The sequence below is a fragment of the Buteo buteo genome, chromosome 13 (assembly GCF_964188355.1).
Source record: "Buteo buteo chromosome 13, bButBut1.hap1.1, whole genome shotgun sequence".
Taxonomy (NCBI): Eukaryota; Metazoa; Chordata; class Aves; order Accipitriformes; family Accipitridae; genus Buteo; species Buteo buteo.
The window spans coordinates 4,976,185-4,992,662 of record NC_134183.1 but is presented as its reverse complement, the minus strand read 5'-3'; the positions used below and the strand labels follow the sequence as shown (position 1 = coordinate 4,992,662).

General features: G+C 43.0%; 1 protein-coding gene across 1 annotated transcript; it reads right to left on the bottom strand.

Annotated features, from left to right (window-relative positions):
• On the bottom strand, positions 1-16,134 carry CRLF3 (cytokine receptor like factor 3). The gene is made up of 8 exons (XM_075044367.1): positions 15,918-16,134; positions 13,180-13,387; positions 11,228-11,315; positions 10,587-10,764; positions 8,865-9,087; positions 8,039-8,171; positions 3,812-3,924; positions 1-3,479 (listed from the first exon to the last, which is right to left on the bottom strand). The coding sequence occupies exons 1-8, from the start codon at positions 16,044-16,046 to the stop codon at positions 3,226-3,228; spliced, it is 1,326 nt and encodes a 441-aa protein (XP_074900468.1). The 5' UTR covers positions 16,047-16,134; the 3' UTR covers positions 1-3,225.
• Positions 16,135-16,478: the final 344 nt, after the last annotated feature.

Here is a 16,478-nt window from a genome sequence, read left to right as displayed (position 1 = left end):
TGTATAAGAGTTGCACCATTTAATGCAGCAGTAAGGACATGGGAACAATAAACCAGAAAAATTAGCTGTGGAGTATTGAGGAAAGTAGTTTACAGATGCTGTAACTAATTCTTAAAAAAGGAGGAAAAATTATTTCTGCAAGAGATTTCAGCTAAGATCTAAACTTCAGCTGGAAATAAAGGTAAGTGCACAAGTGAGAAACCTGGAAAAAAAATTGTTGAGGACTTCTGAGGGACAAAAGATGGGGAAAAAAACAAGGGGGAGAAGCTCTTAAAGACTGCTGCAGCACTATAGAATACATTTTCTTATTAGAATGCAGTGATGCTCCAGCTTTATGCCCCAATAAATAATTTACTAGACCATACATGGTTGAGGGATAAAACTTTATTTAAAAAAAATTCAAATTCCACTTGACACATAAGTCTTAGTTGAGGTAAGTGAATGTACTAGCTTAAGAAAACAACTTTCAGGATTGGATTTCATAAGCAGTTAACACTCTGTTGCTTGCAAGGCTCCAAGAGCTAGAGGTGAAAAATTGTAAAGGAAGTGTCAAGTTTTCTATCTAGCTGAACTCTGCTGTGGAAGAACAGAATTTCAACCTTTTTAATTCAAGCCTCTTCTGCTTCTTTGCATGCTTTCTTAACTCGTGTCTCTTGCCCTGAGACTCTTCACCCCTCCCAGGTCTCAAAGGTGCAGCTCCAAGAGGTGGTTGAACAGTACCTAATTTGCAATTTGGACAGCTAGGCTTATGCTAAGTTTAAAAAAATGACAAAAAAACCCAACCATACCCAACCCATGATTGGCAAGCTGCCCTTGTTCAACATACAGCTAAAGACTAAAGTCAGAAAAACTGTTTCTTTTCTTGCCATCCTCAGCTCTCAAGGGGCACAGTAGGGGCCTCCAGTGGCCCTTCACAGTCATCTTAAGCTGCTTTGTATGTGTATTCTGAACAAACTGACAAGGCATTACCATCTCTAGAAGTACCTGAATTCAAGGCTTAAGCTTCATTTTCTAACATGCAAGTAAATATCCTGCAGAATCAATAGTCTGACTAGCCCCTCCAAAAGCAGATGAAAAGGTACCTGAGCTGTTGGTACCTCAGAAGTGTAGATACTCACAATTTTAGTTTCCATATGGTAAAAATACTAAGTTACAAGTAGTACCTGAAGTATGTGACATTACCAGCACTACTAAATGGAGCAAGATTTAAGCTGGCTGCTAGCTAGAGTGCCAGCCTGACCCTCTCTAAACAGGACTGATACTGTTTGATCATCTACTAAACCTTCTTGGCTACAGGAAAAGAACTGTATTTTAGAAGTATTGAACACAGGATAATTCAAGGGAACAATGAAAGTACAGGATAAACTAGTATTTTCTTACTCCCTAACAGTGAAATAGTTAAGCTTGAAAAACTGAGAATACTGCAGGCTTTTTGTTGCTAACAGTGGATAATCTTACCAGCAGGTGTCCAGTCTTCCTCACTTCAGGTCTTACAGTAAATTCCAACCTAACTCTATGTGCAAATTCTTTGCATCCATCTGAATCTACTCAATTTTTTTTTCTTGTAAATGTTGTAAATACCAACAGCCATTTGCCTTTTCTGAAATTCTCATACCCCTACTACAGATGCCTGGGGAAAAAAATGCAGGCATAGACAATTAATCTTTTTGTACTGATAATGTAAGTATGGGGGATAATAATCCAATGTGAATTAAGCTTTTAATGCTAGCATAGAGGGCTAATGTAGCATGTTGACACTGCAGGAAAAAGGGCAGAATGATTGTCTAGGCTTTATAAAAATACTGCTATTTAACATGCTAAAATATATTTAATTGAATTTGAGGTAAGAAGGCCCTCAATGAGCATTACTTCAAAATATTTAAGTCCAGTAGTATTGCAATCTTTTGACCAGGAATAGGTTCTCTTTGATAAGCTCATTATAAATCTTAGTTGCTCCTTAGGGAAAATAGTGGTAACTTTACGTAACTTCTGCATTCAAAGTCAATTAATTCATATTTTCTTTTCCCATTCTATTACATGGAGGAAACAGTTAAATTACCAACATCTGCTACATTTTGACTGCCACAGGTTAAATCTCTGCCAGCAGGGTCTGCCTGAAGCCCATCTCCGTTACCTCCCATGGTGGATCTCCAGCCGCAGTCCCAGCTTGCTTGGGCAGCCTAGTCTGTCCCCAGTCCTCAGACCATAATCCTGTGCTATTGCACATGAATGCAAGGTGTTCCCAGGTAGCTATTGGGATTTCCAGGAATCCTGCACATCAGAACAGCACCTCCCTTGTCTCTGTTGTTGGACAATAGAAAGAAGGTTGTCTCTAAGTCTTAGAAGGGCTCTGTGAGGAATCATGGCTGCCAATCTGCATGTCATGCCTAAGTACTAAATCGCTAAGACTTGCTCTGACATAGGCTACACGGTAAATATAACTAGGGAAGACAGAGCAGATAAGGATAACTGTCCTACTCTAGGTATTGGTCTAGTTTGAGGCAAGCATCTGCATTAAGTTGATGTAAGCATCACCATGCAACTACTCTAGAAAAATATATTCCAAGTGACAACACAGAAAACAGTTCAAGAAATATCTCAAAATAAGGCACTTAAGTGAGACATTAACAGACTGGCTACATATTTAAACAGACGTTATGGCTCAGACATCCTTGCTCTGGAGGAATGAACAGTACCGTGCATGGAAGAAATGGCTGTTGCATGCAGAACCCACTATCCATTCATACTATTAAGGCAGCATTGTGTACAAGGAAGCATAGCAGGGTATCACTGCTCTAAATACTTTGTTCTTTTCGAGTGGTATAAATAAAACTTTGGTCCATTACCACCCCCCTAAATGTTTACAGGCTTATTTCACAGAGCAGCAGCATTAAGCAAAGTTAATTCTACACAATACACGTACCCTGAGACTAGAGTACAATGAAATACTGACAAAAATCAAGTCTGGAGGAAAAAAGGGAAAGGGCTTATGGACTGCTTAAATTAATTTGCCTACGCAAATGCCTGTTTCTAACTTTTTCCAGAGTAACAAATCCAATGTTTCACAATTTTTTTTTTAAATGAATCCAGCAGGAACTACAATATAGTGGAGTTCAAGTAGTATAAAGACAGGTTTTTGTTAACAGATTGTTGATGTCAAACAGCTGGAAACCCAGGTTTTAACATTACACTTTATAGCAAGAACAAAAATCCCTTCACTCACTGCTAAAACACCAAAACTTTCCAGCCTGGGTATGAAAACGAACATCCAAAATATAAAGAGACACAGCATTGATCAAGTACCCAGTCAAAGACCACTTCTCTGTTGTTAGAGCTAATGGTTACTCGAAGCTTGAAGTTCCCTCCCTCGTTGCTGGAAGGCCCTAACTGCACAACTTCCATGTCAAACGTCACAGTTGATCCAGAAGTAACAGCAGGCAGTTGGTTTGTCATCTCTTTTCCATTTACAAATACTGCCCCTGAAACAGTCAAGATATCAAATATCATTTCTCAGTTCCTGTACGTACTAACATGCAACACTGTGTCTCCCTATTTTTTTGCAGGCAAATAGAAATGGAAAGCAACCCTGCCACATTCCTTTTTGTCACATCAAACAGGCTGCACTAACTGCAAGCAGGAAAAGGAGACCCATGCTCTCACCAAAGATTTTAACTGCACAAGCAGTATGTACATAAAACATGGATGAAGTTGCTCATATGTGATCCAGGGATATAAAGAACTAAGGGCTGTGGGTTTTGAGAAAGGAAAACAAAAAAAATTCACACTCTTCAATTACATGATTCAGACTCACCATTTGTGCTAATGCACACAGCTTTATCCCGCTGCAAAGAATCATAGCCGTTCTGCTGCTCCACACACACCCCAAGGCTGTCTCGTCTGTCTGGCTGTCCCACAGTTTCAATTCTACCAGGCAAAAAGTTAAGTCAAACCCTGAAGCTTTAAATCAAAACATACAATGAAATCCAGACAGTAATACCCTGTCATACCAGACCTCTGTACTGTGCTCCAGGGCTTTCAACAAATTCATCCAACCTTTTGGGGAGATCCCTGTTGAATGACCAGAAGTCCTACCAGCTTTCCCAACAGCTCCACTGAGCAATGCTTTCTCTATTAATCTGTACAAAACATGAATCTGCTTCCTGCAAGCTTTCACTGCTATTTAATAAACTTCTCCACTGTCCCAGCTTAGAGTCTTTTGAAATTCTTTCCAGTTGTCTGAAACAACCAATATGTGCAAAACTACAATCATCTATACCAGATTACTGGTCAATATCTTGTATTATGGCCAGATGGCTGTAGTTTCAGCAAGTATTTAATAAGCATGACTAAAACAGGGTTTTTGAACCCTGCTATGTTCTGCTGTAAAGGGGTGGGGGCGGAAGGTTGATGTGTTTTGGTGGTGAAGGGTTGTTGGGTTTGAGGGTGTGTGGGGGTTCTTTTGGGTTTTTTTCATAAATCAGCTTTGTGCAAATGTGTATTAAAAACAATGCCCAGAAGACCATTTACAAGTCTGGCTTCTGTTCAGCTGCGTTTAGGATTTTGGTCCTGAGAAAGAATCTCCAAAGAAAAAGCAAACAAGTTGTGCAAATGACCTGGGACACAGTTCCCTTTGGGCCCTGTGCAAGGCCTGCACAGCTTATACACTGAAGGGCTCTTCTGTATTTGAGTCCTTTCTCTCGTACTGCCATCTCTCAAAGGTGCTAAATCATACTTTAGAGAGAGCCTGAGTGACTTGGGAAACTTTTCTAGAAAAGTAAAACAGCATTTATTTTCATTACAGCTTGAGAGAAAGAGCAGCACTGATACATGGTTGTTGCCAAACAACAGAAAAACTTCAGCAGAAGCTTTTAAGAACTGGAATAAACTGGGCAGTGGACTGGCACACAATGGGTTAACTCTTTCAAGACAAACAGGGAAGATAAAATTGGAACCATGTTTTACTTTTGCACTCCATTAGGTTTTTTAGTCCCCTGGGAACATCACTAAGATAGCAAAACCCTTGTACTGTAAAGCAAAGAAAAAAATTTAAATATCCAAGAAGCTTTTAATTTGGAAATGATCCGCAATGTTTTCCCAAAACAACTTTAAAGGAGATTTCAAATTCATTTCACTACTCCACTTTAGATTTTAAACTCTGCCTGAGTTACTGGTGAGGTTTTATAAACAGCTATTTATCAGTAAACTTGAGAGGTAAAGCCTTTGTGCTTAGGTAACATTAATTCATGCCATCCCTAGTTAAGGGAGCCTTTCTTGAGTTGGAAATAAGCATTTTTACAGGCACAAGAATGACCAAAAATGCATAATTATAAACCCACTAAAAAGTAGAAATTTTATCATGTCAATCTGTAATCCACACTTACTCATATATTATAGACCCCTTTTGCAAAGCACTAAGGTAACCTGGACCAGCAGCAGTAGGAAGAAAGATGCATCAAAGAAATAAGATGACAGCAAATACTGAGGAGCAAGAGTACACCCAGAGGGGGGGAGCGTTTACACAGGAGACAGTCTAGGACCAGCTGAACGTTTTAGATTCAGCTCTCTCACTGAATTCAGGCTCAGGCCATGTTTTTCATCATGCACTTCTGTATTCATCACACCCAGGTTTTCCAGCATCAGGGCTACCATCCCCACACCGCTGCCCTCACTCCGAGAGAGCAGACTGGGCTGCATGCTAACGCAAAGTAGGAAAGAGCCAAACCTTCCTTACACCGTAAAGAGGAAGCACAATCCGAGTGCCTAAGAAAACAGCCAACCTGTAATTCTGCAGTAGCTTTCCTCCTCTCACACACATAGGGAAGAGGGCCAGGATCTGGTATAGATCACCATTCCTTTCCTTACTAGGTTTTGATTTTCCAGCAACTGATAACCAGCCCAAGACAAAGAGCCCCTGTACAGTACAGAGCATCACTGCACAATCTCCTAAGCTTCGCTTTACTAGGCTGATTTTTCCTATCACGTTAGCAAAGTTATTCTCCAGCCTCTGTGATCCCTGGGACTTAAAATTTTAAAAAGCCTACAGAATACATGGTAGGAACAATGCTCAGTGGGACACTTTTCAAATCCCTTCTCACCACTTCCAACGCTGCAGAGCACAACCTTGCCTCTATCACTGTAGCACACACAGTTCAACCACCACCAGTTTCCATTTGCCTCAGACCACAGACAAGTGAATCTGCAGGTGATCACATGTGCTTCCTTTATATTAGCTGTCAGTAGAATTGTGGGTTCCTGACAAAGTCAGCATGATCTTCATACGGCACCTGCTGGATGATCCCAAATCGCCAGATTGGCCAGACTGACTGTGTGGCTCCCCACTGCAAGCAAAAGCTTTAAAGAAGGACAGCTGCAGAGCAGGTCAGTGGAGAAATGTTCCTTTTCCTAAGGGCAGCTCCCTGAAGGCTGCAAAGGAACAGGATGAGTCTTGGCTTAAAGCAATGATGTTTTCCTACAACTTGTCCAAATGCTTCGCCTCAGAGGATAACGGAAGCAGTCTATCTTTAAAAAGCAGATAAAAAGCATTGCGTTTATTGCAGCTTCACTTTCCACTGATGAGGTATGCCTGTGGCCTGAACACACAAAAAGAATACAACGCTGCTTCATAAATACCTGTAACATGAACCTTGCTTATTTGGTTTGTTCTGCAAGCCACTTATCCCCTTGTGAATACACTTTTGTTTCAACAGATGAAGAAAGCCAAGCGCCAAGTACTACATCTCCCTGCTCAGGAAAATCTCACACACTTTCAAACAGGAAGCTACTCTTGGACCTTCCAAGAGGAACACAACCGATTTTTGAGGTTGTCTTCAATCTTAAGATTTGTGTCATTATAGTTCTTGTGGACATGTGCTTATTAGTGCTCTGCTATCCTGAAACAATCTCCTCTCGGAGAGGAGTCCACATTACCAAAATGTAAAGCAAAAGATTTTCATATGCTACCAATAAAACAAGATAAAAGGCATTGGTCTGAAAGAGAACCAAGGGAAACCTCAAAGTTCTGCCTTTAATTTCACAGGCATTTCTGAGCCAAGAGATGTTAAATCTAGCAACAGATTTCAAATGAAAGCTTTAGATCTTTTTATTCCATCTTAGACAGGGCAACCAAATACATCCTCATACTACAACCATCTAAAGTTAAGATTAGTTATCAGGAAGGGAGAAATGAAACACCATGGAGTAAGTTATAAAAATATAATGAACGACCCCCTTAAACTGCCTTTGGGGGGTTGCCTACTGTACAGCAAGTAGTTTTATTTAACCAGGGAAAGATGGAATAAAGCTTCAGAGTCTCTGAGGTCTGTAATTACAACTGACATATACACAAGGACATTCCTCATACCCTGTTAAACATCATCATCTCAGGGATAGGACTACAGGCAGCAAAGCTGCCAAGGTTTTTAATCACATTCTGTGTCAAATGGAAAGCTTGAATTCCACAAGATCCCTTCTCCACTCAGTATTTTCTAATGCCAGTTTCAAGCAGTAGTCTGATCAGCACTAGTTATCTCAGATGTTTAAGACATCAATGCCAGACTGTCATCCCTACCTGTCCCAACAGCATATATAATGTTTTCATGACCAAATCCTGCAAAGCTTGTGGATACTCTGGGAAGAAAAGCACCCACTGACCCAAGGTTAAAAAGAATCAATGGCAAGCCTCCACTGACTTCTGACCAGCCAGTAACAGCTGCTAAAAAACTGGAGGAAGTTCAACATTCCACAGATTTGCTCAGCACGAGCTGTATCTATCATCCTTCAGGAGTTCGCTCGTCTCTTTTAGATAGGTGCAGGTCCTACAAAAACATCAGGTGTTTTCCTAAAGAGCCAGGAAGTAGAAGTAAAGAGAAGGACATTCAGACTTTACCCAGACACACTACCTTGACTGGGGCTGAGCTGATGTAAAACTCAAATATGCACCATGACTCAGATTTACATACAATTGAGATGTAACGGACTAGAGAAGAAAGCTTGGCTCACAGGAGATGCACCAGACAACAGCTACCCAGAAAGTACTTGCCTGAATGTTAATGTTTGCCCACAGAAATAAGTAGGAGCTTTGGAGTAGAGCACACCGCATGACTGAGAATCATTTCGAAGTGCTATGTTTCTTCGACTGCTCAAGCTGTAACCCTCCAAACCAGCTGTCCACTCTTAAAATAAAAGGAAAAAAAAAAAGAAAAAAGCATGAAAAGTGTGAACCTCAACTTGACCACCTACTGTCTGTGCAAAACCAAATCAGTTGCAATGTCTGCTCAGTTTACCTCATATGAAGCTTAAGCTATATTAAGAACAGAGGCTAGTTTTGCCACCTTCTGATGGAGATTTCTTTTTCAAATAATTTGCAATTACAAAAAATATTTCCCAGCTCACAGAATTCACCAGAATTTCACTCTTTGCTGCAATCCCTGCAAAGTCATATTGTAGGCAAAGGAAAACCTTCATTACCCACTGCCCTTAAAAATTTGCAAGTGAAGAGAAAACTTAGGTTTTACTCTCTCCAAGATAAGAGCTTGTTACGAGACTGCAGGTCATAAAAAAATGCTCAGGTAGGAGTGAAGGAGAAGGAAAAAAAATGCTTCAGTTCTAGCTCATTGATGCTTTCCAAGGCAAAGCAGTGAGCTACCTGCTGGAAAGGCTCACTAACTGTCCCTCACACTAGGAAGCAAAGAATAAATTGTAGGATGAAAGGATAGTTCATCATACATTACACACATACATCATAGCTAAGGACGCCCCACCATCATACAAAAAGCAGCTCCATAAGTCATTCAGCTATAGACCTTCAGGAGTGCTGTGCTGATGACACAGGCTTAAGATAAAGATGAACAGCAGCAAAACAGTACCATGGGGAACTAGCGTGGTACGGCCAATCTGAGGAACACTCCATGGACTCCACTCTTGCCGTCCATCTCCGCGTGCACAGACTCTGAACTGGTAATCAACATTAGGATCAATATGCAGCACTATGAACTCTGTCTCCGAGCCGACATATACATCTTCAAAGTGACTGGCAGTACTCTTACGATATTGCAGTCGGTAATCTTGTGGTATGAAGTCATCATCCACCTAGAGAAACATTTATTGCATTAATAAAGGACCCCCTCTTTTTTTTCTTTTGCCCCTGAAGTGGCACACATTAGGATAGTGCTGCAGGCTGTCATCAAAGGCAATTCTGAGTCGCAAGGTATTAAAGAGCAGAAAGCATGCCTTATAGAAAATAAAATCAGTGTCTGAACCAACTAATACAAAAAAGTATAAGAATGATTTGATTACAGTTTAAAAGTATCTATAGGAGAAGAAGCATTTAACAGGCAGCTTTTCAATCTAGCAGAGATATAACAAGATCCTTCAGCCAAAAGCTGAAGACAAATTTGCCAAAGAAATTCAGTGCCAGTTTTTAACAGCAGTGGAAACTCACTATTATTCTTCATAAACTGTTCCAGGGAATGATTTCCAACTCTTTGATAATCTCTAAGTCGAAAGAGATTTTTAATTTTTTTTTCCCCACAAAAGTTCCACTATGCCCCAAGCATGACCAAATTCAGGGACCTCCTCTATAGCATAGAAAATAAGACCACATGTGACAGTAGTGCCTATGGTTTTGTAACCTGCGTCCACATCCTTGACAAGGTAAGGGTGGCTGACCAATGGCTGGCTGTTGCTAGAAAAACAAGTTTGTTTAACACTGCCAAGGAGCGTAGTAGAGCTGTCCAACAACAACTAAACCTCACCAGATCACAGCAGTGATTTACTAAAAAATAGTCTTTGTGTATTGAAGAAAAAGGCTACTTGACTAGCTAATGCCAATATTAAAATATTTTTTCTTTCTATCCAATGCATCTCCCTAAGAACACAAACATGTTTAGGTGTAAAAGCATAACCAAACAGATTCAGCCTCATCCTGGGTCTGCTAAAGCATCTTCAAAGGGAACAAAAGCATCAGCCCAGCAACGAAGTTCCATCTGAGAGTGGTTGGCTGTTAGGGCCACACAAACAAACCACTCACTTCCACAGCACAATTGGCTACGTGCAAATCACCTCTGTCAGAAACATGCACACCAGGATTTCTTGGCCTTGTTTGTACAACAGTATCACAGACAGATTACACTCTAGTAATTTGTTTAGAGGGAAGAGTATTTGAAGTTGTTTTCTGCTTGCCCGGCACCTGGCACTTGCTTAAGCATGGGAAGCAGGGGTAGCGGTGTTTTCAGCTGCCCCTCCCAACTTTCCCACACACAGGGAAGGCGACTGTGAGGCAGAGGTGCATCAGCATGTCAGCCCTTTCTACCTGCAGATGGGAGCAGGTAGAGTCCAACAGCAAGAGTCTAACACACAAGTGTCACTGCCAGGCAGACACAAACCCTAGCGCCAACCACAACATCACTAGATTACCTTGCCTTTAAATTAGGCCATTACCATAAAAATCTCTTCTAAAGTTTCTAACTGCACACTGGAGTGGACTATTCCTTTGAAGGCAGTAGAGAATCCAGAATGAAAGTGGCTTTTTCAGTTTCTTTCAACAAAACTGAAATCTGACTGATCTTCACCCAGGATATTTTACCTACCTTACACCATCGGACTAAAATACCTCCAGGCTTCTCAACAAATTCCTCTAGCTGTACAGGTGGTCGAGATGCCACAGTTCCATGTCTGAATATTTGATTTTTCAATATAGTAAGAAGGCAGTCATCCAACTGGGCAGATAAACAAGGCACGTCAACCAAGGAGGGCACTTCTGGTAAGCTGAGAAAGGAAAGTTTGCTGTAATGAAAGGGGCCAGCTTCTACAAATTCATATTTTGTCCATACACATGAATCTGTGCAGATATGCAAAGAGAGAACAGCTGCAGAAATTGGCATGTGCATTTCAAACTTAAAAGACTCAGAAAACATTGTGTTTCAGCCCTAACCAGACTGTCTGTTTCTCAGTAAATACTCTGAAATACAGGCTGTTCCACAAGGAGTGGGTTTCATCGTTCATAAATAAACAGCCTATATTTCTACAGACCATATGGAGGTTGAAAACTACTCCATCCTGTGACTGCTAGCCCCAAAGAAAGGCTATGAAACAAGTGACAGTAACACCTCAAATGAATCTTTTAATGCAGTGGAGTGGAAGGCTTTTGTTTCAGAGGAGAAAAGATCCCCTATACAAGAAGAGCACATGTGCTGCTGCCTCAGATCACCTCAGTGTGTCAGTATCTTACCTATCTAGCTGAATATGTAAAGCTTTTTTTGTAAAGCTGCAAAGTTTCTCATTCTGTTGTCCCACATCTCCATGGACTGCACTCTCTCCTGGAATCAAATGGTAAAAATATTCCTAATGAGAAAACGTCCAAGAAAGACATTCTTTGCTTCAAAGAATAACTAGTTCTGACATGAACATCCAATTAAACATGAAGCATTCTCAGCACTTTTGCTAGACACTTAGCTAGAAAATACAATTATAGTTAACAATATAAAGCCTATCTAGCAACTTTTGAAGCTCTCAAAGCTTCCTGTAGACACACCCATAACAGATGTAATAATTTGCCTCAGGTCTCAAACAGTAGCAGAACTGGGGTCAGATGCCAGAAATTAGGATTATTAATCCCTTCCTCCACCTGCTTTAAAGGAAGAAAAAACCAAAGCACCTTCACTGAGCAGAAAACAAAAAAGCAGGAGCTTAAAAGCAAAAAATAATTTCAACCATTGTGCTGTTTGCTACAATCTAAATGGTAACTATTGTCCTAATGAAGGAAATAATCCATGCATTAAAGTGTGGAGATAAACAGAAATCTTTTCATAAGCTTTCCATATAAAGTAGCATCCCACACTTCAGCTTATACAGACGTACGCTCCATTCTCCTATCTGATGACTTTATGGTAATTTACAACATAAGCAAGCTCAGTCCTTTTCCAAATGGAGGATTACAAACATTACAAATCTCTAAAGAAAAGCATACGTCATAATTGGCAGCAGGAGATTTAAGAACCATGGAGCTTAACTCCTTTCTGACTCAGATGCAACAGCTGCTCATTTTGACAATGCGACTTAGCAATGCTTGTACTGCTACAGAGGGAATGGTGACCTGCAGAATAGGAGGTGCATGGCTAGTCAGGTTCTCATGAGATCTGATAGAAACTCATGTAAACACAGGCAATCTTTGCCACCACCCTGTGATTCAGTAACTTGAGACAAAGTAAAACTAAGGCGACTACCAGCTGTCCCAGAGGCTGTGGTGCTCAAAAAACAAACAAACAAACAAAAAACAAACACCCCACAACAAATTAATTCTTAAATATTGTCACTACTCCTGTGAGCAGGAGGCAGAGAGCTATCAAGCCAGCATGCTCTTTAAGTGCAAAGCTCACGTCTGAGTGGAAGCTGGTAGATTTCCTACTCATGGGAGACTGCTCGATGCACTTTAGTTCACAAAACTGAGATCATGTTGAAAGAAAGTTAAAGTTGCGACACGAGAACAATGCAAGGAAACTGCCAACATACTCATGGCTCAGACATGCTCCCAGTAGGTTCTCCAGTGTGGGGAAATCAGACAAGAGTGACGTTCCTTTCTGGCTAGGTACTTAGCATCAGTAGGGTACAAACTGGCCCTTAGAGTAATACTCCACAAGTCCGTTTTTGTCTGCCTCATCCTCAGACTTTTTGGAGAAATTTTTCTCATGCAGTGGCCATTTCATTCTTCCACTGTCCCCCATCAACAGTCAACATAATCACACTTAGCAGGAAAAATAATCTGTTTACTTCAGCTGCTATTCCACTGAGACACAAATAACTTCCTTCAGCCAACAGAGATATTTTGTTATTATGGTACCCAAGATGTGTTTTATTTCAAAGTAGCCTGACATAATCCTCTTTCAAGCATGGAGAGATGCAGGACACCTCTGCAGTGAGACGTTTCCTGAGTAGGTACTTCCTGCCCTTGTGGAGAGGCTACACTGACATACGCACACCCTGGGATTGGAGTGAAATATTTAAATATGGATTTGTAGGAGATAATATTGATCAGCTCTTCACTACATCTACCCAACTTTAACCTTTTCTTAACATTTGGTTTGAGAGAAGTCCAAAGTGAGCCAAATATGCTGATCATAACAGTCTTCAAGAGAAGACACACTGGAAGGTAGAGCCAAGAATTAGTATCAGGTCCTGCCTTACCTTCCCGGAGCAGATCATCAGCTGTACTGACTCCATGCTCTATTAGCTTCTGGCATTCATCCAAGGGTTTGATACTGTCTTGTTCTATAGCATCCACTTCCTGCAGCAGTGACATCAGTCGCTCATCCAACAGCTTCTTTAGGGTCCCTTTCAAATCATTAAAATGCTGCTCAAGTACATCTCTGGTCAATGTTGCACTTTCTCTGATCTAAATTCAGGTAACAGAGAGAAGGATTCACGATAAAGGCAAAGGCCATGCACATCTTTTATTTTTCCGAACCACCTCATCTGCATCTGCTGGAGAAAAGCGGTGCATGAAATCAACTTTGAAAGAAGGACCACTGGCAGTTCACAAACTAGTGTAGTCATTTTTAGCACACGTACAGCAGGGAAGGAGGCAAAGAAACTAGTCTGGACAAGAGGAAGAGTATATTAACTAAGCAAAATACAGATTGGCTTAGGTGTACTTCAATCAAGGAATTTTTCTTGTCAAAAAATCCAAATGCTCTGTAGGTCTTCTCCCCACCACCCCTCAAAACTGCTGTGATCCTGTTAAAAAACCACTCTGCTAGCATATACAGGTAATCCTCATGGGAAAGAAAAAGATATTAGGCTTTTAGAAGACTATCTAGGAGCACTGTTCCAGGCCCTATGACGTCACTGGATTTTTAAAGTCCTTGTAGAGCTGCTTTCTTTTCAATTTTTTTTTTAAATAGCCACCTTTGATTTGTCTGTGCTCCAGGGTTACAGGGCAGGGTGAACAGCAAGTCTGTTTTGATTCTGGAAGAACTAGACCACAGAAGGTTCTACAAGTGCTTATTAAAATGTTTGCAAACTTGCTGAATCTGACTTTTAGGGAAGAAAACACATTTGAACACCCCTGAGCTAAAGATGCAAAAGTCAGAAGTAAACATCTCCCTATGAAAAACTTCTCTAAGTCACATGCACAAGGAAATGCTGCAACATGCACACGGCCTTACACGTAATTTCTAGATCTTTAGAAGTATAGACAACCAACACAGGAAGTTCTCTGGTTAGGTAAAATAAATTTCCTCTTCAAGTAATATTCATGAACGTCTGCAGCTGCCACACAGCTCGGTTTCCCTTCTCCTGTTATTTTAACGCTTGAGAAAAAAAAGGAAGTATTTAGCTTCATGAAGGGGTGGGGCAGGGGAAGACAGAACAGTCACTTCTCTAAGCCCATTACCTCCACTACATGCAGATACAAATTCAACAAGTCAGCCTCAGAATTACAGATACTACTAGCTACACAGAAGAGGAAATGCAAGTCCCTGAACACACAGAGCTGCACGAAGACTGTTGAAAATCGTGTCCCATTGGTCCAAAAGAAAAGGATGCAATGAAAGTGTTCTAAAGCGCTTCTCCTATCACATTGGCCCAACAGTCCCCAAATAATAAAGCTTCTGCTATCTGAAGCCCTAATCCAAGACATTCAGCACTTCTGGACACAAGGAGTTCTTGGACATGTGTTGTGTGGCTGATTCTTTGTGGACAAAACAACACGTGGTCCTGAAGATGGGAAGAGAGAAAACAGAAACATGCACACAAGCCAAGAAGTTCCCCCAGGGAGGACAAGGAAAGAAAGGTAAGCTAACTAAGCACTGACAGTCACTGCAGAAAGGCAAACTGGCTCCCTTTCAATGCATTTTGAGTTATCAGGCAACACTCTGAGACGACAAGGTTTGGATTAAAGACGGCCACGAACAACTCATTTGCTTAAGTAGCTTGTGGTTTTGAAGATGACTAATTTAATGTATAGTGATCGCCCACATTCACTCAGTAGCAGGACACTAACCTAGCAGATTTATAGCAGATTTCTATGCTAATGGAATCTGCTGCAGGAACATTATCAGGTCACCACAGAAACATTTTCTGATTTTTGTTTTGTTTTCTTTTTTTATTTACGCCTTGCAGAGTTGAATCAAAGATCATAAGGCATTGGCTCTAGTCTGCAAAAACTAAAACATTTAGAGGATGTCTTAGAGAAACCAGTCCTTTCCTGGCTCTCCGCAATCTCCCTGCCCGCAGCTGCCTATCTTATCACGCATCTTCAGCGTGGAGTGGGTGGGTTACTAGTCCCAGTGAAAACTCTCCTCTGGCGCCAGTGCACAGCTGCAGAAAAACCAGCTAACCTGGAATGTTGGCAACACTTAGACGCGACCCACAGAGTACGTGACCCACCGAGTTTGATGCATGGGGACAGCAGACTTGAGGAGCGCAACCAAACCGGAGCATAACTCGCCTAGGCAGCTATCTTTTAGATGCGAGGGGCAGAAAACAAGCGTAACGCTCCCTATAAAATAAGACTTAGCATCCCAACCGCTTTTGAAAACGTAGTTCCTTTAGACATCTTTTATTTTTGCCTCCCTATCGTCCCAGAAAACCAGGCTCCGCTCCGTAACAGACTCCAGCTCGCACTCCCTTCCCTTCCCGGTACTTCTTACCTCCACCCGTTCCCAAGTCCTCCAAGGCAAGGCGCACCTCTCCCCGCAGCGTGTGCGGGACCACCGGGGTCACCGCAGCCCTCGCCCACCCCCGGTCCTGCGGGATTCCCCCCCCCCCTTCCGCTCACCTCCCCCAGCCAAGCTCTAACAGGCTGCCGCCCGCACCCTGCTGAGGGGGTTTCCACACAAAAACACGGCTCCGGGCGAGAAGAGCAAGACCGGGCACCGCCGCCACCCCTCACAGCCCGAGCAACCCCGTCCCGCTTCCCCCACCTGCTTCCGCGCCTGGTGCAGCCCCCGCAGCCGCTGCTCCAGCTCCCGCCGGTAGCTCCGCGCCGCCTCGATGCTCTCCCGAGCCTCCTGCAAGAGGAGCCGAGCCTCGGCTTCGCCGTCGGCCTCCATGGAGCAGCCGCGGCGGCGAGGCACCCGGCGGGGCGGGGCAGCGGCGGCGGCGGCGGCGGTAGCGGCAGCGGGCGGGCCTCGCCCCCGGAAGGGCCCCACATCCGGGCGCCGTGCCCCGGGGGGGCGGAGCAGGGAAGCGCGGCGGGGAGCCGGCCCCGGGGCGGGGAGGGGGCGGGGCGAAGCGGAGACGCGGACCGTTGAGAGCGGCCGCGCGCGGAGGGTGGCGGCGGCGGGAAGGGCTCGTGCTGCCGGAGAGCCCCCGAGCCGCCTCCGCGCGCGCGGCGGCAGCGCCGCGGGTCCCGCCGATTTTGGCCGCCTCTGAGCGTCCCGTGCCCCCTCCTCCCCCCCCCCCCCGCGTGACGTGGCGCGCCCCGCCCTCCTCCGCACCGCGGCGCGAAAACCCGACTGACAGCGGCCGAAGCGAAGCGGGGA

Bases quoted from the DNA above. Each gene is read 5' to 3' on its own strand.
- CRLF3 (XM_075044367.1), bottom strand. From the start codon at position 16,046: ATGGAGGCCGACGGCGAAGCCGAGGCTCGGCTCCTCTTGCAGGAGGCT. The intron at 10,765-11,227 runs GTAAGATACTGA...TTCCTTTCTCAG, and splicing joins TTACATATTCAGCTAGATAG to CTTACCAGAAGTGCCCTCCT. The intron at 8,172-8,864 runs GTACTGTTTTGC...TTTTATTTTAAG, and splicing joins TACCACGCTAGTTCCCCATG to AGTGGACAGCTGGTTTGGAG.